This window comes from Marmota flaviventris, chromosome 16 (assembly GCF_047511675.1).
Source record: "Marmota flaviventris isolate mMarFla1 chromosome 16, mMarFla1.hap1, whole genome shotgun sequence".
NCBI classification, from domain to species: Eukaryota; Metazoa; Chordata; class Mammalia; order Rodentia; family Sciuridae; genus Marmota; species Marmota flaviventris.
In genome coordinates this window covers 13,381,751-13,407,970 of record NC_092513.1, presented here as the reverse complement: position 1 = coordinate 13,407,970, position 26,220 = coordinate 13,381,751, and the positions used below count along the sequence as shown (strand labels likewise).

At 35.8% G+C, this 26,220-nt stretch overlaps 1 protein-coding gene across 1 annotated transcript in view; it reads left to right on the top strand.

Annotated features, from left to right (window-relative positions):
• Phlpp1 (PH domain and leucine rich repeat protein phosphatase 1) overlaps positions 1-26,220 on the top strand; it is a 223,769-nt gene that overhangs the window by 101,875 nt on the left and 95,674 nt on the right. Inside the window, exons 2-3 of the mRNA XM_027949099.2 lie at positions 4,479-4,675; positions 11,123-11,248. Of these exons, the coding sequence (XP_027804900.1) occupies positions 4,479-4,675; positions 11,123-11,248 (323 nt within the window). The remainder of the gene's footprint in view (positions 1-4,478; positions 4,676-11,122; positions 11,249-26,220) is intronic.

Genomic DNA, 26,220 nt, shown 5'->3' with positions numbered 1-26,220 from the left:
TTTAAAAAGATTAGTAAACACTAATTGACATTACCAATAATGAAATGGGGGTGGGGATAGAACAGAACATCAGTGAGCTGTGTGATAACTTCAGGTAGCCTCACATATATACAATCGGAGTCCCTGAAAAGGCTCATGAAATAAGAAAAAGTATTGAAAAGTAATAGCTGACAATTTTTAAAACTTTGATTGTAAAAATCAGAAATTTCACAAACCTCAATTATAAGAACATGAAGAAAAGTATGCTAAAAACATCAAATTGTTTAAAACTTGTGAAAGGAAAATCTTAAAGACAGGCAGGCGGGGAATGTTCTCTGCATAAAGGATTAAAGAATAGCAACAGACTTAATCAGCATCAGTGCTTGCTAGAAGACATTGTAGAGCATCTTTAGAATTCTGAAAGAAAAAGCTGTTAAACTTGAATTCTGTACCCAGTGAAAATATAATCTAATAACAAAGGAAAGGAAGACTTTTGGATATACAGAACCTGACAGACTTCATTACTAGAAGACCTGCATCATAGAAAATGCTAAAAGTCATTGAGGCAGAAGGAAAATAATACCAGATCAACTAGATCTGTATGAAAAAATGAAGAGCACTGAAAATAAGTATAAAAGAATTAATTTAAAAAATTATACAATTTACTGTTCATAGCAAAACTAATGGAATGTGAGCTGTAGAAATAGGAATAGACCCTCGCTTTGAGTAATTTTACCATCTTTTATTTTCTGTCAGTTTATCTGCCAAATTGGATGTCTGTGCATGTTTCTATGTTTCTTCTCCTAGAGACCATAGCTTTCATCATATTTTTCAGATGGCTTTAGATGACACAAAAACACTGAAGCATCTGACCTAAGAGGAAGACAGAATTGAAATCCTGAATTCTATGAGTGTGAGGAAAACATCTGTTAGGAGCTGACTTTGGGGACTAACTTGCAGATCACTCTAGATTTACGGCCACAAAACATACCAGTCTTTGATGGTGATTACCAAAAGCAGCTCTCAGACCTTGGCTACCAAGGTTTCAAATCTGAAGGGCTGCTGTAGTGGAAAGAAATCCAAGTGATTCTGTTAAATTTGGTCTTAGAAACACTGCCCTAAGCAGTTTGGTGCACAGAACATCTCCCCCCACCTACTTCTTTTTGCAGTACTGGAGATGGAACCCAGGGCCTCATGCATGTAAGGCAGCCACTCTACCATTGAGCTACATCTCTAGCCATAACATTTTCTTTTTTAAAGACTTCAATTAATTAATCAATCTATTTATTTATTTATTTTTGGTACCTGGGATTGAACCCAGGGATGCTTAAACACTGAGCCATATCCCCCGCCCTTTCTATTTTTTTTTTTTTTTTTTAATTGGCTTCCTAAATTCTTTAGGGCCTCACTGAGTTGTTGAGGCTGGCCTTCAACTTACTATCCTCCTCCTCAGTCACTGGGATTACAGGTGTGTATCACCATGCCTGACACTTAAAATGTTTTTTAATTGGTACATATTATTTCCATAGAATGGTGGGTTTCATTTTGTTATATTTGCATACACTTCTAAACTTAATCTAATCAATTTTGCTGTTCTTGAATGTCTACATTTGGCATAGGCCTGTCTTACTGTGGACATTTCATACCTTTACCACCACCTAAACAATAATTGTACAACATGAAATAAGTAAGAAGTTTCAGTTTGGTGTGGGAGAGAGTCTGAATGAGTAATTAAGACCCAGAGGCCTAGTGTGATCCCCTAGCCTCATGTTGTCATTTTCTACAAGTGGGCTGGGTTTTTGTGTGTGTGTGTGTGTGCCAGGAATTGAATCAAGGATCACCCAACCACTGAGCCATATCCCAAGCTGTTTTTATATTTTAATTTGAGACAGGGTCTTGTTAAGTTGCTTAAGGCCTTGTTAAGTTACTTAGGGCCTCACAAAGTTGCTGAGACTGGCTTTGAACTCACGATCCTCTGCCTCAGCCTCCCTAGCCTCTGGGATTACAGGTGTGCTCCACCACACCTGGCAGCGAGTATCTTTTTAAAAAATAGACTAATATAGATGTCTTTCATGTGTCAAGTGAGTTAATAAAGGAGAAAAACTATATGAGTACATTTTAAAATCTGTCTCTGTTCATAATCCTTTCTCTTGTCTCAGTTTGCAGTGTTGCTTTGCTAACTGTCCTCCTGATAAATGCCTTCAACTTGTAGGGAATTAGAGTAACATTTTTAAAGTAAAATTTTTAAGTAAAATTTATACCAATTGACCCAGCCCTTAAACTGGCAGGAATTGGTTACACTGGTGTTAACAGCATTTATTAGCATACTGGATAGTGGGAATTATTCTGAACTGAGCATTGGCAGCAAGAGCTAAGATAATGTCATAGAATAAGGAAGCCTGACACAAAGGAGTGTGCTTCTGGGCAGTTGCCCAGGTATATATTACCTCATTCATCTCCATATTCCCCAGAGTCCAGCTGGTACACAGCCGAGTCTGAGGGTGTGTGGAACACCCAAGGAGAGAACAGACAACAAAGATACTGAAAGTCACTGAGTGCAAGATGAGGGATTTGATTCAGACTGGGGTGTTTAGGGTTTTTCAAGGACAGACTGATCTTACCATTGGGTTCTGGGACTATCTGGAACTCTTAGGAATTTTTCTGATGAGGGAATAAAGTACCAGTCTCTCTCTGATGTATCCACATTCTTAAAGAGCCTTTTGACTTAGGTTCAGTTGGTTTGGTGATTTGCTCTTGGGCTTTATCTAGGATGTATATGGAGTTGGACAATCAAAAGGCTGTCCCATATGTATTGAGTGCTCTTTTTCTTCAGGCTCTAGTTATTCATTGATGTGCATAAATGTGACAGGTTAAGAAGTGTCCTTGAAGCCATTCTCTGTGGCTAAAATAAAATGCCTGCTTCTTTGTATTCATGTGTGTGTGTGTGTAAGAGAGGGGGGACAGTAAAGGGGGGGGGAGAGGGAGATAGATATATCAGATCCTTTGTTAGAGAATGTTATTTATTTTACAGTCAGGGAAATTGGATTTTGTAAACCCAATGGGTGGTACATTGCTTTTAGTCCCTCACTTTTCATTTTTTCCTCTGAGTTTTTTTTTTCTTTCTTAGTTTTTCCCTTCAGGAAGAGTCTATCGTGTATGAAGGAGCTGTAAGATGGGAAGCCTAGGCATCATCACCCTTTCTGGGTATAAATGAGCTTGTGCAGAATGGGTTATGGAATGACTATCTGATCCATCATTGGCAGCCTTTGGCAGTCTCCTGGCTTCCTACTTATTTGAAGGGGAAATTAATATTTGATGGACAACATCATAGCACTTTCTAGTGAGAGTTCTAGCATTGTAGTTGTTTGCTGAGCTACTGGTTCAAATAGGTCTACCACTGTTATACTTCATTCTGGTCCAGCCTTCGTAAAATTATGAACTATAAAGTATTTAAAGTGTGTTGATGTACTAATAGAAACAAGTAAAAAAAAATCAAATCTATTGGTTTTGTTATTTTCTAAATCTCAGCCAAAGGTATGGATTAGGTGGGTTTAGTCATCTTTGAATCTTGTTGAGATCTATATTTGGTGCTGTTGGTTTTCTTATTCCCTCTCCTATGGGCATTAGACATCTATTAAAACCAAGTTGACAAAAATTAACTTTTTTTTAATGTTAGTATAAAATATACTTTCTCTTGAGTTCATTTTTTCTCCTGACTCTTAGCACCTAGTTAGACTTCCAGACAAATACATCACTGACTTGGGTCCTCCTAAAGGACTTGTAACCCTTATTAATTTCGGAGCTTTAATACTCTTTGATATTACATATTTAGTAGCTAGAACTACTGTATTTACTTCTAATGTTATGTGTTCAGTTCCTTCACTATGTTATGTTAATCACAGTAGTTCTCCCATTAAGTTGATAGGACCTGCTTGAATATAGTTCTGCCAAATTTAGTTCCACTTGGGAAATGAAGTCTCTTCAGATCTTTCTTAGCCTCTCTGTATTTCCAAGTCTTTGTATTCTTCTCCATGAATCATGAGCATCCTGGTACCCATTCTTCATGGGTTGCTCTCTGGTTTATTTTTGAGAATTTATTTCTCCTATGGTCATAGAATAGCTAGGTATTATTGTTTTCCTATCTTGTACTATGATATTTTCTTCTTGGTGTACTTAAATCAACTCTAGCCATCTATCAATCATGAGTTCATCTCTTTTTAAATATAAAATTAACTGTAAGAATATACACAAAAATAAAATTTGGGTTAAAACAGAGGCATTAGAGTGGTCTCTCCTCGGTTTTTGAGGAAGAGGCTCTTAATCTGCTACTGACGTGCACCTGTAGAGTAGATGTAGTAGTTCTTCCCAAATTCTATGACTGCAGCCATCATATTGTTTCAGTTATAAGATGGTTTCCACTTAATTTCTGGTATGTGGATGAGGAGGAAACAAAGCTCATTTTAAAAAAAAAATAACATGTTTGCTTGTGTTTGTTTTAGGAAAACCTCACAGCACCAGCAGCTCAGAACGAATTCAGCTCTCAGGAATGTATAATGTCCGTAAAGGCAAAATGCAGTTGCCAGTGAACCGATGGACAAGACGCCAAGTTATCCTGTGTGGGACCTGCTTGATAGTGTCATCTGTGAAAGACAGCTTAACCGGAAAGATGCACGTTCTGCCATTAATTGGTGGAAAAGTAAGTTTAAAGCAAACAAAATACTTTTAAAATAAGTTTAAAAAGGTTTCCCAGCATCAGTAAGGACCTTACTTGGAGCCCTTTCTGTGATAAGAGTAGAGGTGTGATTCAGTTGAGGACTTCCTCTGTTTCTGTTGTGCTCCGCTGGTGGGCCTTGTTGGTCATGGGAGTTGTGGAAAATAGCGGAGCCTTTGGCTCATGTAAGGCCATGTAATGTTAGCTTCATTAGTAAGTGCATTTTATCTACTGGACAGAAAATAGATAGATTTCACTGTTATGGTTTATAGATTATACAGTCATAGTTTTTTGAGTAGACATTGATATTTGAGCATATATTTTCTAGCAGGTAAAATGATCCCTGGGTCTGATCCTAGGAATAGAAAGCATACCCTGTGAAGGTTAAAGTGTTCTAATGCTTAGGATTGTACTTTCCCTTACTTCTGTTTGTTCAGTGACCAGTGGCATTATCATTTTTAGTTTATTGCTATGGCTGGTCACACATTTTAGACCTGAAATGTTAACTTGTTTCAGATACACCTGACATATTTTCTGACATTGCTGGTTGCTTTTTTTGTGAGGAGGGGCATGTTAACTATTATAAATTCCCAAGTTTTGGTAGGCGGGTACCATCACCATAATTACATATGTCAGTGTTTCTTGATTTTTAAATGATATAATCTGCTAATAAGTAGGAGGGAAGCTTTGGATGAGAAAATACATTAAAATTTGGGGACACATATTCCCCTCCCCCTAATTGGCAAGGGAAAAGAGGCAGGAGATACAGAATGTAAAGAGGAAAAATAATAAGACAAGTGTTAAAGTACTGACCTTTCTAAAATTGACAAGTATCTGATCTGTTCCAGGGGAATGAAGATGGTAAGACTAAATGTGTATAATAATAAATGGTTTTGTTGTTTTGCTGTGTAGCAACCTGCTCATCATTCATAAGTTTTTTAGCATTTAGTCTTTCCTTATAAGTTGTCTGTGTCAGTTGTTTCCTCCCTCTACTGTTCTACATTCTATTCCTAAAAACACTAAAATGATCATTTTCAAAAACAGGTTTTGGCCTGAAAATATATTTAGATTATAGTCAGTCTTTTGTTTTGAAAGCATTCCTCCTTTGAGCATTGAAAAGTTAGTGACTAAAACTTGTTACTAAGACTTTTGTACTTTAGATAGATTACTGAAAACTTAGTCATAACATTACCACTGCAGGTCAATATTTTAAAATGCATATTTAATGTTTAATTCTATATAGCTGTTTCTTCTCTGTGATGCTGGGGATTTACATAGGCAAAGCTATTAGCATTATTTATTAATATCCTCTGTGTGGAAGGCACTGTGCTTGGTACCCCAGAAATATCGAGAGGGGATCAATCATCATCGCTGCCTTTGAATAGCTTATAATTTCATATCAGAAGATGAAGAATGGACACAATAATATCTTGTGTAAGAGTAGTGCAAAAAATAGAAAAGCACTGTGGGAGATTAGTAGAAGGAAAGATTGATTTTGTGGTGAGGAATAAGGAATTTTGTATTGAAAGAGGTAACAATAAACGATGGAATTTGAAGGGTGAAAAAATCTTTTGACATATAAAGGAGAGAGATGGTGAGAAAGATTATTATGCTAAGAGGGGCAGAGGCCGGAAAAAGCATGTGGGATGTTCAGATAAGGTCAGAAGATCCAGTTATAATTAGCATTTTCATTCAGAGCTGGAGACTTGTCCTCTTTCCCAGGCTTGTTATTGGATGGACTTTTACTATTGAATGAATTGAAAGTTAATAGCTTCCTCTTTTCACATGTAAACCTGGTAAAACCTGTTTTATGCTATGCCTTTAAAAATAATTGAGTATGTTAAAATTGAGTCTTTGAAAACTGTTGACTGAGTTGGGAAAAAGTAATTCACTTTTTTAATCTGCACTTTCATTAATGTTTGTTTGTTTTTTTTTTCATTCTGTTTCATTGTTAGGAAAAATTGAAGGTAAATGGAAGAGCTTTTTTAAAAAAATTTGTACATAGGAGAATTAGAAATAAGGTGTGATATAGATGGTTATAGTCTAGCTGTAATTGCTGTGGTATCACATTTATACATACTAAAGCATGCTCATTAATTTGCATTTTCAAACAACAGATAGTTTTGTTAAATAAATAAAGCTTTCAAAATTTAGTTGTTGAAAAACATTTGTTTAATAAAGATACATTTTTATTCATTGTGCATTTATGGTATGTTTAATTTGTCCTTGAGAATTTAAAATAGATTTTTAGAAAATGTATTTTAATTAATACTTTAATATTTGTTAAATTATGAAGCATAACAAATGGAGTAACTGTTAATCTGTCTCTCAATTTAGAAATTATAGTAGTCTGAATACCATTTTTTTTTTTTTTACTTGTATTCTCTTTACATTTGTCCCATTGCTTCCCCTAACTCCAGTACCTATTGTCGTAGAATGTGTGGCCATACATAAATTTATCATTCTACTATATTTTTCTTGTTTTGAATTGTATAGAAATTTTATAAGCTGGGCTTGGTGTTGCATACCTGTAATCCCAGTGGCTCTGGAGGCTGAGGCAGGAGAATCACAACTTTAAAGTCTAGCCCTAGTAAGTTAGCAAGACCCTGTCTCCAAATAAAAAATAAAAAGTGTTGGGGATGTGGTTCAGTGGTTAAGTACATGGGTTCAATCCCTGGTACCAATAATAAAAATAAAATAAAATTGTTATCATACTTTGGTCTTCAGTGATTGAATTTCTTCATTCAATATGATATTTCATAAATAAGATTTCATGTTATTGATGTGGTTTTCATTTCTACATAATTCCACTCTGTAAACATCCCCTAGTTTTTTAAGTAATTTTCCTGCTGATGGTTGCTTCCAAGTTTTTGTTATCAACAGTGCCATTGACATAATCTTTTGGTAATATGCCTCCTGGTATGCAAGTACTTTTTTTTTTAAGGCAGTTGTTTGCAGCAGAATTATTGTGCCCAAGGGACATTTGGTAATATGTGGGAGTGTTTTTGATGGTCAAAAGATTGAACAATAAAAATATCAGTTAATATGGGACTAGGTTATGCCATGGACTTGCCTGCTTCCTTTCATCTTGGTGATTTTTAACATTTACTTCTCATTGACATTATATATCCATTGCAAATTGGTAGAGTTGGGAAGTGGAGATTTCCCTTTTCATACACTTATGCAGGGACCAGACTTGATAGAAGTCTGTTCTTTTGTAATTTAACATTTGTGATGTGTGCTGAGAAAGAGGTGACTGAGGTATTATTCATCGACTCCTGTATATTTGAATGCAAAAGTCATTTCTGTCAACCAGAACTAGTTACATGATTCCACCTTTATTGCCGGCTCTGGGAAATGTGGAAAAGTGGGTAGAGTGCCCCATGAGTACTAGTATCTTTGCAGCAATCGATATTCTAAGCACTTAAAGGGCAGGGGATTAGAGATTAAAATGCCATGCAAATATTAGACAGTCCTGTACAAGGCACAGTGAAGAACTATTCTCGAGAAATTCTATAATGACCTCCTTGAGAAATACTTTTTTGGGGTAGATACTTAGGAGTGTAGTTACTGGGCTGTAGAGCATGTGCATATTTACTTTTACAAGATGATACCCAGTTGTTTTCCAAGGTTATTGTATAATTTTATCTTTACATTATGTACAGGTGTTCTTGTTTTTCTACATATTCACCAGTACTTTACTGAGGTATTAATGACAACGATAAATTGCACATTTTGATGATAATATGATACCTGTAAACTCCCTTGAGTACAGTTTGATAGGTATGCACATCCCCTTAACCATTACCACAATCAAGGTATAGTGAAAATATCCTTCATCTCTCCAGCATTTTCTTGTGTCTCTGTATATCTCCTTCCTTCTACTTCTTCCTACTACTCTCCATTCCCAAGAAACCACTTGCCTGATTCATGTCACTATAGATTAGTTTAAGTGGTATTGAAAAAATGTTTTCTTGAGATATAGTTAATTTTTGAATATTGATCTTATATCCAGCCATCTTGATACATTTTTGTTTTTTTAATGAATGTTCATAAATTCTTTTGAGTTTACTATGTAGCTAGTCTTACATATTCAAATAATGCAATTTTAATTATTTTCTTTTTTTTTGTCCTGTCTTATAGAATGTTGAATAGAAACGGTAGATATTTGTTTTATTGATGATTTTAAAGAGTAATGTCCATCCACCCTCACCTTTTGTGTGTGTGTGTGTGTTTGTTTGTTTTTTTGGTACCAGGCATTGAACCCAGGGGTGCTTTACCACTGAGCCACATCCCCAGTCCTTTTTTATATTTTATTTAGACACAGGGTCTCACTGAATTGCTTAGGGCCTCCTTAAATTGCAGAGGCTGGTTTTGAATTTAGGATCCTCCTTCCTAAGCTTGTGCTGCTGGGATTATAGGTAAGCACCATGATCTCTGGCCAAAGAGGGATATCTCATTCATTAACACTGATGTTTACCTGGGATTTTGATAACTATTTAGGTTAGTTTAAATGAGTCATTTACGTTCTCAGTTTATTGGAAGTTCTTAAAATGGATGATGAACAGGTGGTGAGTTTTATCAACTGCTTTTTTTTTTGCCACCAGAGGGATGATAATATGATTTTTTCAGTATGTAAATGTGATTAATGGTTTTAGAGTGCTAGTAATGTTAAGCTTTCTTTCCTTATCTGAGGTTAATTCAACATGTTCTTGGTATATTTTTCTGTTACTGAATTCTGATGCAACCATTTGTTTAAGATAAGTCTTCATGACAGAGGTTGCCATTAATTTTCCTTTCTGTGACTGTTCTGATCTGGTTTTGGTTATTCTGACCTCATAGAGTGGGTGTTGGCCTTCATTTTTTGTTTGGTGGGTGTTTGTACAAACTTGGAATGATGTTTCTTGAAATTTTGGTAAAACTCATCTGTAAACCATTTAGGCCTGATTTTTTTTTTTTTTTTTTTTTGAGGAAAAAAATTTGTAAAAATATACAGTTTCTTAAATGAACTGTTTAGCCCCTTCCCCCAATTTAGTATTGGTAAAGTGTATTGTTTTCTAAGAATTTGCCACAAATTATTTATAATCTCTTTTTAATCTCTGATGAATCTATAGCCATGTCCTCCCTTTTGATATTAATATTTTTTATGACTCTTCTCGTTTTTTTCTTGATAGAACTTGTCAGAGGATTTATCAATTTTATTAGTCTTTTCAGAGAATCAGTGTTTTATTCATTGGTCTCAGTTGTACATTTGTTTTTCACTTCACCAGTTTCTGTATTTTATCAACACCTTCATTCTAGTTTGAGTTTTTCCAGTTTTTGGCTTTGATTTCTACTCTCCAGGTTCTTCAGATCTGTGCTAAGCAAATTAATTTTCTGCCCTCTTTAACAACATGAGTATTTTGAAATATAAATTTCCCTCCACATATCAACTTCTATTACATTCCATAGATTTTGATAAGTAATATTTTTATAGTTGTCTAGTTCTAAGAATGCTTAGAAGTTTATAGCTTAAAAATGTGTTATGTAGAAGCATGAAGTCAATTTTCTAAACATACTTGGATTTTAAATGTTTTTTTTTTATTATTGATTTCTAATTTAATTTTATTTTGGTTTGAGAAAATAATCTGTGTGATAATGGCCTTTTTGAAATCGTTCAACATATTCTGTATGAGTTGGCTTATGGTCCTTTTTGTAAAGAAAACACAGGAGTTTGTAATGTAAGATCATGTGACTTTATTGTTTGGTTCTTTTGACTATGTTACTGCATTATTAGAACTTGAAAGTTCTTTCACGGGATTTTTCTATCAGGTTAATCTCAGTTTCACATTAAATTTTTAAGAACTTCCTTAACATGTTTGAGGACCTCTTTATAAAAAGTTTTTGTTCAGAGTAATGCCAAAGTCCCTAAGGAAAAATTCTCCTAAGAGGAAATAAGAACCCCAATCCCTTATTGTGAGGATATAGAAGAATCAGGGAGACTTGTACTACTTTTAAACAAGAAGAAGAAAATTTCACCATGGTGGGGAAATCTAATAAAATTTTTTGTTGGGGGTGTGGTTTACTAGGGATTCAACCCAGAGGTGCTTTACGAATTAGCTACATCCCCAGCCTTTATTTTTATTATTTTGAGGTAAGATCTTTAAGTTGCTGAGACTGCCTCAAACTTGTACCCTTAAGCTTCAGCTTCCCTGATTGCTGGGATTCTAGGTGTGTGCATGGCTGCTAATAAAGATTCAACTCCCATTTTTGGTTTCCTTGTGATTCAAATTAGTTGTCAGATGCAGGAACTTAGTTGTTTTAAACAATAAAAGGAACATACAAGGAGAAAGATGCAAGTCTGTGTAGGCCCCCTGATCCAAGGGGTAGTTAGTAAAATGTCTTTAGTTCTGCTGTCTTAATTTATTTTTGCCTCTCTGCTTGTTTTTGTAGGTAGAAGAAGTCAAAAAGCACCAGCACTGTTTAGCATTTAGCTCCTCTGGACCCCAAAGCCAGACTTACTACATTTGCTTTGATACTTTCACAGAATACCTAAGGTGGCTGCGACAAGTCTCTAAGGTAAGCAAACACCTACCCAAGAATCAGTTCAATTTTTTGCTTTCTGCAAAATTTCTGTCAGTTTCAAAATATAGTAACATACAGAATTTTTCCCCCTGGATATTGCCAGTGGTTAGCAATTTTTAGTTTTTAAAATGCCAATTGTGGCTGAAAAGTAGTTCATTAAAAAATTGTTTTTATTTATTTATTTATTGTCAGGTTATGTTTATACTTTAAAAAAAATTCATTGGGTAGACTGGCCTGATTATCTTACTAGTGTTAGAGATAAAAACAAAACAAAACATGACATTGAAAGTATTTTAAGGATTATCCCAGGGTAGGACAATTATAAAACCACAGAATGCTCAAGAATTGTTACAAATTTCCCCTCTTTCTCTGACTCTGTTTTCATATAAGCAGTCTAATTCTGTGCCATCTCCCTTTCACCTTTATTCTGCCTTCTTAGTAGTATAATTTTTTCATTTTCTTTTGATCATTTTGTATTTCCCTGATTTCATAAGATCATTATGTCCCATAATGCACCTTTGTGTATGTGTAATGGAAACTAGAATAACGTTATAAATAAGATGAATGAATGCTGATTTTTCAGGTGCTATGTGAAAAGCTGTTTTTACATCTTGTTTATTATTATGTGTGAAATGAGGGAGTGGATTGTAGTCTTTACTGCTTTGTTTTTGAAATGATGAGACTTCCCTAGGGTTCAGGAGCATTGCAACAGAATTTGCTTTCATAATTTAAAATTTACAATCCAATTTGTTAGCCAAGTTGAGCATGATTTACACTGCTTCATGCTGTAATTATTTGTGAAGTAGATGAGAAAGAGAATAATTTTGTGAAATTGTTACAGAAAATTAGAAAATAATGTTTAGAAAGTCTTTTTACAGTACTAGCCAAGTATCAAGGGGATGCTATTCTTTGAAGGTGTGATGTCATTAAGGAGCATTTGTTTCTTTCTCCTCCTACAGAAGAAGCAGTGGCCTGGTTTTGTTTGATAGCACTTAGAAGATTCTCCCAATCTAACAGACAAATGGAAGTTCTGAATGTATAGGGCAGCCTCCCTACAGGTGAATAAGGGAAAGGCAACACTTTTCCTTCAGATTTGCAAATAGAATTAAAGTGATGTTAGAGGAGATAGGTGCATTTGTCTATTTGTTTTATTTATTCTTTAAACATCTTTATTTTTTCATTTTTTTTCTTTTTATCGGTACATTATAATTAGACACACTAGTGGAATTTGTTCTTAAATATTCTTACATGCACACAGTGTAATACTATACTTTCCATAAGGAGATGTTTTGATCTTTTAGGCCAAGTACAGAGTAAAAATGCTTTGTGCTGTAATTATTTGTAAAGTGGATGAGTAAGAGAATAATTTTGTGAAATTGTTACAGAAAATTGGAAGATAATGTTTAGAAAGTTTTTTTTATAGTATTGGCCAAGTTTGAATTATCAAGGGAATACCACTCTTTGATGGCATTTTAGCTCAGATATCTGGTGCCTTACATTCTTTTTTTTTTTTTTTTTAATTTTTTTTGTAGTTGTTTCTGGACCTTTATTTTATTCATTTATTTATATGTGGTGCTGAGAATCTAACCCAGTGCCTCACACATGTGAGGCAAGTGCTCTACCACTGAGCGATGACTTTAGCCCTTCATATTCTTTTTGAAACAAGTTTGGTGGTGTAAATTCTTAAACATGAATAAAAATATAAATCATAAAAAGCCAGCCTCAGCAAAAGCAAGGCGCTAAGCAACTCAGTGAGACCCTGTCTCTAAATAAAATACAAAAAATAGGCTGAGGATGTGACTCAGTGGTCAAGTGCCCCTGAGTTCAATTGCCAGTATCCTCCTCCCCTCCAAAAAAATCATAAATATCAAGCATGTTGCAGCAGATTATTTTGATTGAAACTATAGTAACAAAAAGATTAATAGTCTTGTATGTTAAATATACACACAATTGGTAAGTTACTGTTCTAAATTCATCAAGCATTTGCTAACCACCGTCTTTTAGTCAGGCTGTGTTTTATGTACTAGGGATATAGCAGAAAACAAGTCCAGTTTCTCTTTATTGGTAAATCTTATAGGGGGGGAGACAGATGATAAGTAAATAGGCAAGAAAGAAAATTGCAAGTAATCATAATGTATAATACAAGATGATGTGACAAAGAATGGTAGGGGAAGGAGAACTTTTGGGGGAGGAACATTTAAAATGCAACTTTAGTGAAAAAATGTCATTATTTGAAGATTTGGTCAGATGAAGCTTCTAGGAAGAGGGTAAAGATAGTGTGAAGGCCCTAAGATTGTAATGAGGGACTGTTACAGGATGAGAATTCAAGGTTGGTAGGGGTCTTTAGAATAGTAAAGATTTTGGATTTTATTATTTATGAAATGGCAAACCACTAAAGAGCTTTCTTGCATAAACTGGTATGATCTGACATTTGTGGTAACTAGACTGTAGAGGGCAAGAGCAGAAGTAGGTAGGCCTGACCCTCAAGTCTCCTGTTAGTTTAGGTTGGAGGTGAGGGTAGCTTTGCAGTGGAAGTGGAGAGACATGAATAGATATGTTTTGGAGATGGAGTGACAGTGTTTTTGATAAATTACATATAGGACGTGGGAAAAGGAAGAAATAAAGAATGCTTTCCAGACTCTTATTTTGATTGCTGGGTAGATTGTTACTTCAGTAAGAAACCCATAGCTAAAAAAAAAAAGAAGAAAAGAAAAGAAACCATAGTTCTACTTAGACTTGATATAGTTATACCTTTAAAACTATGGCAAAGTATAGTTTCGGACTCCAGAGAGCTTCTCTTCCAAAAGCGGGTAGAGAGGCAAAAACACAAGAGGTGGTTGATGAACTCTCTCATAGGGTGTGAAAGTACTGATTTCTGCCTTATTGCTGGTAATCATAAATGTTAGATGTTAGCTTGGTTAATATTCTTTCCTAATCCTAATTTCCTAATTCCTAATTTGCCATCTCTGTGGTCTAGTAGTGTAATGTGTCATAACAATACTCACTCTGATTATTTGAATTATGAGCAGATTCAGATACCAGACTTCTTCAGAAGGAGATGGTGGAGGATGGTGGAACTGTTGTGGCCCTGGAGAAGGGCTGGTGGAAAGATGGGGGAGAGGGTGTTTCTGCTAGTTTCCCTTTTCAGTGATTATTGTATCTCCATTAAAAAGTATTCAAAATCTAGGTGCTGAAGTGCAGTGCATATACATATTGTAATTAAATAGAAAATGAGCTGTAAGGAACTGATTAAAGATGTTAGATATTGTAGAATAAATGAGTGAAGAAGCTCCCCATTTGGTTAGGAATCCCATATAAAATATGGTCACACCCCTCTTTTTAAAATTTTTTGATACTGGGAATTGAATTTAGGGGCACTCAACCACTGAACCGCATCCCCAGCCCTATTTTGTATTTTAATTTAGAGACAGGGTCTCACCGAGTTTCTTAGCACCTTGCCATCACTGAGGCTGGCTTTGAACTTGCGATCCTCCTGTCTTAGCCTCCCAAGCTGCTGGGGTTACAGCTGGGATTACAGGCATGCACCATGGCGCCCAGACATACCTCTCTTTAAACCTACTATATTGAGGATAATATTATGGTCTTATCTTGGACCTTAACTCAACATCTTGGGAGAGTAGAACAGAGAGAGAATCTCACTATGTTTGGGAACATGTGCTTATGGAGAATTTGGCATGGATATAGCATCCTTATTTTTAAGTGAAGATTCATTATGATAAGAATCTGAAAGAAAAAATAGACAACTGAGAGGAAAATTTGAGTTTCTGATTCAAAAAAGATTTTTCTTTTTGTAGTTGTAGATGGACAGAATGCCCTTATTTTATTTGTTTATTTTTATGTGCTCCTGAGGATCGAACCCAGTGCCTCACACATGGCTAGGCAATTGCTCTACCACTGAGCTACAGCCCCAGCCCATGAGTTTCTGATTTTTAATGACTGTTGCACCCCACTAATGGTAGGAGGACACAAAGAACCAAATTCCGGTTATTTTAAGTCAAAATGAATTAGATAAGTAATTTAAAAGGAAAATTCTTTATGTTTAGTATATTCTTCTGGATTTTAGCTAAAAGAGAAGTGTTACTGTTCTTTATTTGGTTTGGGGAAAGTTTAGAAGCTTATTAATTAGTTATGTTCTACCAAAATCGACTTATTTTTTTAAGCATAATCTTAGCTCTTAATATTGCTTGACAAAATAATACACATGGCGGTCCCATTTGAGTTGTTATGCTGGGTGTGTATTAGCAGTGGATACTAAGGAGGAGCTCCTTTGGGAGGATTACAGTATTGGTTTTGAAGTCATCCCTTAAATATTGAAGCACAGTGTACTTTAAAAATTGAGTAAACATGCATCGTATGCAGTGTAAAAAAGGGCTTTCTTTGCTCAGTAGGCACATGTCCATCATATTTTCAAAGTGATTGGAGGGACAGTGATACAGGTAGTAGCTGAGGGGTCATCTGGAATTGTGGAAGAGCCCCTATCAAATATAAGGGTACCACTAAGGAAATGTTCACCTAGCTGTTCATCCTTGTGGTTCTCTTTTTAGAGTATGTTTGCTTTAGACATGTTGATTGATCCTGTGAATTCTTTTCTAAGTTAGTGTTTCATGTGAATCTCTAGCCTGTCTTATTTTAAATTTAGAAATCTTAGTCACTTCTGTGACACTATATTAATGCCATTTTAAAATCTGTCTCTTTATTTCATAGAAGATTAAAAGTGAATTCAGATCACTGATTTAATGTTGTATGTATGTGTTTTTAACTTTTTATTATGGAAAATGTCAAATATTCAGAAGTAGAGACCATAGTGTTTTTTTTTTAAATATATTTTTTAGTTTTAGGTGGGCACAATGTCTTTATTTTATTTGTTTATTTTTATGTGGTGCTGAGGATTGAACTCAGTGCCTCATGTGCACTAGGCATGCGCTTTACCACTGATCCACAACCCCAGCTCCAAGATCATAGTGTTTTAACCCTGACATACTTGTGACCCAGCCTGCCAGCTATTAACTCATGGCCAGTATGTTTTATCTGTATACTCCCTGTTCTCTCTATGTCTCTATGACACAGCAAACTCCAGATATCTATTATTATACCCTCAAGTATTTTGTGTTTGTGTGTTTTAAAGAATAAACATTTCACATAATTATGATTATTTTTACAAATCTTCTATTCAGGATACAAAGATTAGAGAGGTGATTCAGGTGTCCTATTCCTGAAATAATGTTGTAGGATGTGATATCAAAGAGCGGAAGAAAAGGGCATGAAATGATTTTTTAACGTTTTATCAGACAGACTGTTCTCAAGTATTGATTAGCTAAATGAAAATGAAAACAATTTACTACTTGGCACAATGCAAAGTTTGGTATTTTGAATTTAGGTAGTAAAACGACTGAATTGAAAACGAGGACTATAGAGTCTCCCTTATCCAAAATGTTAAGGACCAGAAGTGTTCTAGATTTTTTTGATTTTGGAATATTTGCATATACACATTGGGGATGGGACCCAAGTCTAAACTTTTCATAGGTTTCATAAACCTATATATATATATATATCTTGAAGGCAATTTTATGTAACATTTAGTGTGCTTGCATTTTTGGTTCTTACCTATCACATAAAAACAGGAGTATAATTTTGCACTTGTGCATTATATTGGCACTCAAAAATTTTTGGATTTAGGAGCATTTTGGATTTTAGATTTTCAGATTGGAGATGTTCAACGTGTACTATTTCTAATAGGTATCTCCTCCTCCCATTGTCCTAGTTCTCTTCTATAGAGAAAAGGAAAAGACATGACATGACCTCTTCCAAGAACCTTAAACCAGGCCATTTTGAGTTATAACATGTGAGGATTAGGTCAGTGTTATCAAGTCAGGTCTCATCAGGGCTGTTTTGCTTGCCTGTGTGTCTCCTTACGTTGAATAGTAGGTGACTGTGATTATCACTGTTATCTCTTGTGCTGTGTAACTCCTAGTGTCCACTGTAATATTTTAATTCTAGGCCAGGGACTTAAAAAAGAGCCTCATTTTATACTGAATTAAAGATTATGTGAAATGATGAGTAAACATTACCCTTTAAATAAGAGTAAGATATAAAATTGAACTTTTGGTTTCATGTGCTTAAAAATAGTATTTTATTATCCAGATTGAACTCAAAGAACATGTCACTGACCTCTTGAGTCAAGTGATTCTAGTGTAATAGAACTGAAATAGATTCATGTCATTAAAGGTAGTTGCCAGGAAACCATTAGTATGACTCTGTCATCTTTTATATATGTATTTTGCCTCTTAACTTGAAGTGTAGTTTAGAGAGTCTGCTACTTTTTTGTCAAAATGGCCTGTCATTTGTCCCTTAGGAATTGTGTCGTAGTTTGTTACATTGGGTCTGTAAGAGTAATAGGCTTTGTTCTTAATACCCATTCTACTAAGGAGTCCAGGGCTTTTCTGGAAACCTTTACTTAATATTTTATACCCATTTGTTAAGTAAAGAATAAAGGCTTTTTACCAAGGACAATCTACCAAGTGTATGGTAGTATCGACAGTGGAACTAAGGGTCTAAGTGATATGGATTTACACTTATAAAATGTGACCTCCATCTTGAGAAGATTGCTCTTGTACCAAGTCTGTAGTGACATTGTGATAGAAGAGTGGAAATTTAGTATAGGGGATATTTGGGTATAGGAAAATCAAGGTGGAAAGGAGCAAGCTGAGTTTTAAAGGTTCAATAAGAGTTCACTGTGAGTACAAGAGGAAATTTCATTTCAAGGTGAGGTAAAATATGTGCAAAGGCAAAAATATGTGTAAAATGTGAAGCCATGATCGTGTCACAGATGTCAGAGCAATGTGAAAAAGAGATAAAAGAAGAGGCCAGATAAATTGAAAGAGTACTGATCAGTATAGATTGTTTCCTGCAAGTTCCATTTCATTTTCTTGTGGAAATTCGACTAAATTACCAAATATTACAATTAACTTGCCAATTGACCTTGTTATATAAGAATTTGTACTGTGGAGTCTTTCCTTATTACAGATATAATAAGAATTTGTGGAACTTAGAAATTCTGCTTTGAATTTAGGCTAAAGATGAAATATATTGGGTTGCATTGAATCTTAGTTTTGTTAAACATAAAACTGTGGCTGTTAGGAGAAAGAGTAGAGCAGTCTCTCTATTGTTAAAATTAAGCTTCATTTCCTCCTGTCCCATTTCCACACTGCTCATCCCTATGTTCTTTTTATGATGACTGTTGATTCTGAAATCCTCGTTAATATATTAATTTAGTTCTAAGTTATTTCAGTTTAAAACTTAATAATCTTGTTTCCTCCAAAGTTTTGTAATTCAGTTTTTTATAAATAATGAAGATACCTCATTAGCTTACCATCCCATGACAAAGAATCATGCATTTATGGAGCAGCAACTGTTTGTGTATTTAGCTGTTACCATTTTAAACTCACCCCTTGTTCCTGAGTCTTCCTTCTTCCTGTCTTTTTAACCCTTCCTGCTTTCCTCTCTAGCTGTGTTGAAATTAGCAGAGCTGTTGCTATCCCTGCCCATTAGGAGATGGAGAGAGAGAGAGGAAAGAGAGAGAACACACTTTTCCCTTTGTGCCAGGCACTAGTCTAGTGTCCTCTTGGATTCTCGGGATCTCAGCAAATGGAAATATGTTCCTCATATTCCTGGTAGAACTCTGGAAATATTTTCCCAAAAAAACTATTAAGGAAGGTTGGTTGGAATTTGAATTACTATAACTAGTACTTTAAAATACATATGGATTTTGGCTATGTTATCTTTAATAAAGTACATTATAGGTTTCAAGCTAGGCACTTAAAACTCTACTTTAAAGTTACAATAACATTGTTTTAAGAATGGGAAGGGCCCTTGTAAGGTTTGCTAAGAAGGTGATATTAATTATAGTTGTCTGAAATAATTGCCCTAATGATAGTTTGGCATTTCTTTTGTAAGTATTCTTTTTTTTAAAAAGTATTTATTTTTTTAGTTTTAATTGGACACACTACCTTTATTTTATTTATTTCTCTTTATGTGGAAACCTTTACTTAATATTTTATACCCATTTGTTAAGTAAAGAATAAAGGCTTTTTGACCAAGGACAATCTACCCAAGTGTATGGTAGTATCGACAGTGGAACTAAGGGTCTAAGTGATACGGATTTACACCTAGCACTCACATGCTAGGTGAGTGCTCTACCACTGAGCCACAACCCCAGCCACTTGTAAATGTTCTTTAACCTTGAGTTCTAGTCATCATCAAATGGCTCTTAGTTCACTAAAATTTAGAATTTAAAAAAGACCTTGTAGACTCCCAGATGCTCACTTCCCCCCGCCTCCATGTCTATAGTGTTTCAGATGTCTACAGTGTCTTTAGATAAGACAGTTCTTTCTTATAAGTCATCTGAAGTCTTTATTTCTATAGCTTCCACTCAGTGAACCTGTTTTGCTCTCTGAAATAACACAAAATACTTCTATTCCCTCTTCCATCTGATAGTCTCTAAATATTGCTGTTATTGATCATCTTAAATGATGAACACTGATAGCCTCTAAATATTTCAGTTATTAATCATCATAAATGATGAACAGATTGTATTTAAGGAATCTGAGATGCCTTCAGAGTCATCCAAGTTAGATTAAATTGGCTTCAGTGTGGAGGGAACTATTGTCTGTTTCTTTGAAAACTGGTCAATGTGGTTCTGCAACCTATACAATCAGAAAAATGAGAAATTATACCCCATTTGATTCAAATGTATGAAATGTCAAGATCATTGTACTGTCATGTGTAACTAATAAAAAAATACATTCATATATCAGAAACTTAATATATGATTGACCATGTTCTGTATATGGACATGTTATATTTTGAAGTTGAATACCTTTAACCTGAGGGTTTTAAGGTTAGAAAATCCTTGAAAGTTTAGTTTCTATATATGCTTAATTATCTTGGAAGTCCAGAGTATTTTTAACCTAGAGTATTATAAAATACGGAAAAATGGAATAATTAAAAAGAATCTATGAACTCTATATATTACACACACTGGACCTTGGGTGTAAGACTTGGAACTTAAATGTCAACTTTGTTTTTATTTCAAATACATTTGTAATGTAGATGTATATTTGTGTGCATTAAAGTTGAAAGTTAGAATGTAAGTGTTTCAGGGTTTGCTGCTCCTTGTCAAGCAGGTGCCACATAATGGAGGAATGCTGCCATGACTTTCAGAACATTCTCAGGTAGTAACATTCTCAAGACATTTGTTTACACATATTTTGTCAATAAGGAAGGAGGAAGGAACTCTGGGTTCAGATTTTATCTCCACCCAAGCCAAGCTCTATTTTTTTTTTTTAATTGTTACTGAGAAGCACAATGGGGTTTATGTGTGTGGAGTGGAGATAACTGTTAGGACATTACTGATGATTTTGGAAGGCTGTTGGTGCCATTTCTACTGACCCTACTCAGTTGTCTCTAACTTATAATGAGTGAGGTGCCAGGTCCTATTTTCATCTTTGGCTACACAGTGAGCTCTGTGGACAAACACACCAGAAGTGTCTTTGAATTCATGGCCCATTTTTTATGTGACAGGGACTGACTCCTTGTTGGTAGTTGGTACTGTGGAAAGGGAGTTCTGAGGTCTGTGTTCCTTGACATGTGTGTCTTCATTGTGCCCTTGCACAACATTATTGAATTGTAGTTTAGATGTCCATGTCAAGGGGCTAAGCCTTTGAAGATAAAGACTGCATCTCAAGTAACAATTCTGCCTCAGTACCAAGTACAGTCGTGGTTCATAAAGAACAAAGATAGAGACATGCATTGAGCAATTTGCTCATTGTAGCTTGATAGCTTGAGGATGCTGACTTCTCATCCACCTCCTTGTTCATGCCTTGGCAGAGAGAGGTAGGAATGCCTAATAGGACTCTTAGTCTTTATTTCTCTTTATTGATTTTTCTAGCCAGATTCTTGAACAATGGCCCAAATGTTTTGTTTCTTCTCTAGGTTGCACCTGTATTTCAATTGGTACCTTGTGGCTCTTCATCTCCCCCTCCCCTTTTGTGTGTGTGTGTGTTTATTTTATTTATTTATATGTGGTGATGAGAATCACCAGGGCCACATACATGCTAGGCAAATGCTCTATCACCCCAGCCCAGTGGCTCTTCATCTTAAAATCATACCTTCCTCCAAATGCACTTGCCTTTATAGAATCCTGTCTCTAATTTTTGCTTAGTATCGATAGCCTCTCCAGATTTCCTGTTGTCTTCATTGATTTGCCATTTCATTACCTCTGATAATTTAGAATGTTGTATAAATTTGCATGTTTGCTATTTTAAAATTTCCCCTCCATCATTTTACCTATTAAGAAAAAAGCAGTGCTAAGATAAATGAGATGTCATTGTGAAAAGGTCTATGGTCAAATAAGGTATTTCTATAGAATTTTTTAAAAATGATTGCATATTGTGGAGCAATGGTAATTAAAATTTTTATTAAAATTGGAGATTTTGGGTGGATAAGGATAAAGTTGAAAATAAGTAAAGTTGTTAGAATTCTCAGCTGATAAAGAGTAATAAACTATATTTCAAAATTGTATTCTCTCCCATCGTGCTTTCTCAAAGCATTTGTAGGGTGGGGAGAATGAGAATTAAAACTAGGTCAGTTGAGGTTAAGAACTGTTTACAGAAGTCTAGTGAATTCCCCAGAGATTGTCCTTTCAGCCAGGGGCATAATTTCCCAAGCCACTGAAGGTTGGACCAGAGCAATTAATGACTCATAATGCCAGTTCACACAGTCTTTTACTTTATACAAGCAGAATTATTTGTGCTATTTCAGCTGCTTTGACCAAGGCTTTCATAGTCATTTTTCTTAACTTTAAGCATTCTGTGTACATAAAAAGGATAAATACAACTTTACTAGAGTACAGAGGGGACCAAATATCACATGAATATTATGGTGAACTTTCCCTTGTCTAAGAAAGCCTGTTGTCCCCTAAGGGAGCCATCAAGTATAATGTGAGTAATGCAGAGTGCAAGTGCTTTTGCAGGGGAAGGTGACAGTTTTGAAAGCAATGAGGACATATGTTAGGGAGAGGACAGATACGTAGGTTTAGAAATGTACCTCAGCTCGACTCAGCATAAAATTTTGAGGCTTAAGTGACCTAAGCGTAAGCAAAAAATTAGGAAAGTTTCAAGCAGAGTCGCATGTTAAGGAAATGTGTTAAAAAAAAAAAAAAAAAAAGCCCATGAAGCAGTCTGAAACTTACTGTTCATATTTTTTGCAGTGTTCTTTGGGGAGAATATTTTGAGTCTGAATGAACTTTCCCCCCATATATGTTTCCAAGTCATTTGGAAAAGAAGACAACCTAAGCAGGTTTTTGGATTCATGTTCATGTTGATATATCTCCTAAAGCATGTAGGTTCATGAAGGGAAAGTCCCATTTAATTGACTAAATTATTGGCTTTAAATTTTTTATTGTTATTGTTAATATAGACTAGAACTAATTTCCCAAGTCATAGTTACCTTGAACTGATCTAACACTTGAATATATTCATATGTAGTTCATGATGGTCTTTGATTGTGCTTTATCTGTGTTAACTGCTCAAGATAGCACTAACAGTGGACAGTATGCTATAGTATTTTTGTTTTGTTTTTTTCTTATAGATTTGTTTGTTTATTTATTTTTTGTGGTGCTGGGGATTGAACCCAGGGCTTTGGGCATGTGAGGCAAGCACTCTACCATCTGAGCTATATCTCCAGCCCTTGTTGTTACAGATTTGTATTCCTTGTAGTTGTAGATATTAGTTTAGGGATACTTGGTTTACAAGCTTCTCCTTATTTCTTTTTTAAAAAATATTTATTTTTTAGTTTTAGGTGGACACATTATCTTTATTTTACATTTATGTGGTGCTGAGGATCGAACCCGGTGCCTCGTGCTAGGCAAGTGCTCTACCACTGAGCCACAACCCCTGCCCCTCCTTATTTCTTAAAATGGGAAAAGTTATTTTTAGTGTAGTGTTGAGCTGACCAGGCATGTATTCTTTATTCCACTTAAGAGATGAGGAAATTGAAGGACAGCTCGATGAAGTGACTTATTCAAAGCTGCATACCTAGTAAGTACTAGAACTGTCTCTACACGTCCTTCATCTTATTAAGTCCATCCTCAGGCCTCATCTTTGTGTCTTCCATTGTCTTGATGTTTGTGGATGTAATAGAAATACAATAGCTTTTGCCAGAGCATCCCCCCACCACCCACACTACTGGGGGTTGAACCCAGGACTTCATGCAAGCAAGCAGTGTATCACAGAGCTATATCCCTAACCCGCCAAAAAAGATTTTATATTCTGGTTGTGAGGTCCTTTAAAAGTCCTTTTCCTCAACAGAGATTTGAGGCATTCCCACATTTGTCAGATTCTTTAACTTTATTTCCAAAGTTTTGTAGCTCTTTGCACTTTAAATCTTTCGAAGTTTGGTTAGGTGTTCACTGATTGAGGGCATTGCTGTGGCCCAATTGGACAAGTAAGTCCATGATCTCAAGGAATGATGGCCCCAATGAGCCTTTACATTTTGGGGAAATTGTGTTTGGTCAGCAGATGGTCCCTTTTGCTTCTCTCTAGCTTGTCTTTATTCCTAAGGCTTAAGCTTCTCCTAGGGTCTGCTTTTCCTTGCTCTAGTCATATTATTGTGTATGAGAGTTAGAGGATCCCTCTTTCTGGTGAGATCGGAGTTGCATTCTAGACCCTGACCTGATGGTGTGGAGTTGACAGTTCAAGCTCTTGTTCACACTCTAGTTCTGCTGCCACTTTAGCCACATGGCCTTAGGCTCACTCACTCTGACTCAGTTTAACCTTCATCTCTGAGATAGGAAAAGTTCTCATTATGCTGAACAGTTATGAAAATTAAGTGAAATAGGTCTTTAGCTCTTGGAAGAAAGCCTGTCACCAGGGAAGCACTTTCTGAATGTTGAAATGTTACTGTTGTTACTACTACTTGGGGAAAAAAAAAAAAAAGCTAGGTTGATAAAGGCTGCTGGCTCTGATGAGGTGTATCCAGGTGGCTTTCTTACTAATATTTATTATTTATGTAAGTCTACCTTATTTTGAGAAGGATCTTAGTTTTAATAGCTGTGGTGTGGATAGCTGTGGTGTAGGAGGGCCACAGCTTCTTTGGCAAACCCAGCTGGTAGTTTTTTCATTTGGGAATGGAGCAAGCCTTCCAGTAAGAGTGCTTTCCTTTCTTTATAGTAGAGACCTGATGTACCCAGGTTGGTCTAGGTAGAAGCATTTACATCTCCTGCCCTGGCTTTAGAGAATGGGGCTGGCAGAATCACAGCTTGTGGTAGCCTCCGTGGTCACCTTGGCAGCTCTGCCCCAGAACTATCATGATAAATTGAATTTATTTTATTATTTATGTTTTATGTTTTAGATTTTACTACTTCCTCTGTGGTTCCCACAAGATCACTCTAGGTGGTTGTAGCCTTTTTGTTGGAGCTTCCGCCCCCTGTTCCAGCAGAAACAGCTTACAGTATAGAATGAGGAAAGGAGCAAATACAACTTGACTTTTAATCATTGTCTCTTAGGTATCCAAAGGGCGTATTTAGGGGTGCTTCAGCTGAAATAGAAGTTATCTTCAGAGTAGTCTCCTGGTGAAAGAGTGTCAGAGGAAAACTGGTAAGAAAGGAAGGAGTTGTTGTGAAGTAGTCCACTGGCCCTTTTTCCAGCATTGCATCCTGAGGGTCTCACCAAGGACTAAGCTTGGGCTTTTCTCAGTGAACAAAACAGAAAAATCCTTGCCCTTAGGGAGTGTGTGGTGTAGACACAGATGAAAAAATAAGGAAGTTGCATAGTACTTTGGTGATCATGTCACACTTTCGGAACCTTTCCCTGTTTCCTCTTTTGCTCACATTATAAGAATCATAACAGTGGCCTAAAGGGCACCACGAGATTTGCTGTTGGCCTCTCCCCTTTACTTGTCGGACCTCATTGTCAGTCATTGCTCACATTCTTTGAATATGCGAGGCTCCTATTTTAAGACCCTTATTCTGGCTCCTTCCTCTTCCTGGAATATTATTCTAAATAAATTTTTCAACCACCTCCTCCTGTCTGAAAAGTGGCCCTTTCAGTAGGGATCACCCTGACCAGCCTATTTAAATGATAGTCTACCATTCTCCCAACAACCCTGATCTCCTTTTCTGTGCTATCACCCGCCTCCGACCCCCAGTACTTACCAGTTTTTAACATATTTGTTTGTGAAGTAAGTTTAATGGGGATAGGGACCTTCATTTTGTTTACTGAACTGTGTTAAGTGCCTACCTACAATGATAATTGGTACATGGTAGGTATTCAGTAAACATGAGTACATGGAAATGAAAATTGCCATGGAAAATTAAAGAAGGATTGTATTAGTTTCCTGTAACTGCTTAAACAAGTTAACAAAATCCTGCTGACATAAAAGAATGAAAATTTATTCTCTTATAGGTCTAGAGGCTAGAAGTTCAAAATCAAGATGTCTTAGGGCCTTGCTCCCTCTAAAAGCTCACAGGGAGTCTTTTTCCAGCTTCTAGTGGCTCCAAGTGTCCTGGTTTCTAGCCACATCATTCACATTTCTGCTTTTGTGGTCACGTCACCTTTTCCTCTTCTATCTCAAACCCCTCTCCTATCTGGTATATGAGGACACATGGATTTGTATTTAGGGCTCACCTGGATAATCGGTTAATCACCCTCCTCTCAAGATCCTTCACTTAATCACATATTTTGGCATATGAGGTAAATTTACTATTTTGCATGTAAGATACTATTCAGATTCCAGGGATTAGAATGTGGATATATATTTTGGGGGCCATCATGTGCCTACTACAAAAGGCTAAGGGGTGCTTTGGTTATTAGAAGGAAGAGATTTCCAGGTGTACCACACAGTAGAAACTGAAACATAGAGGAAGGAAAGTCAGAAAACTGATCTCATCC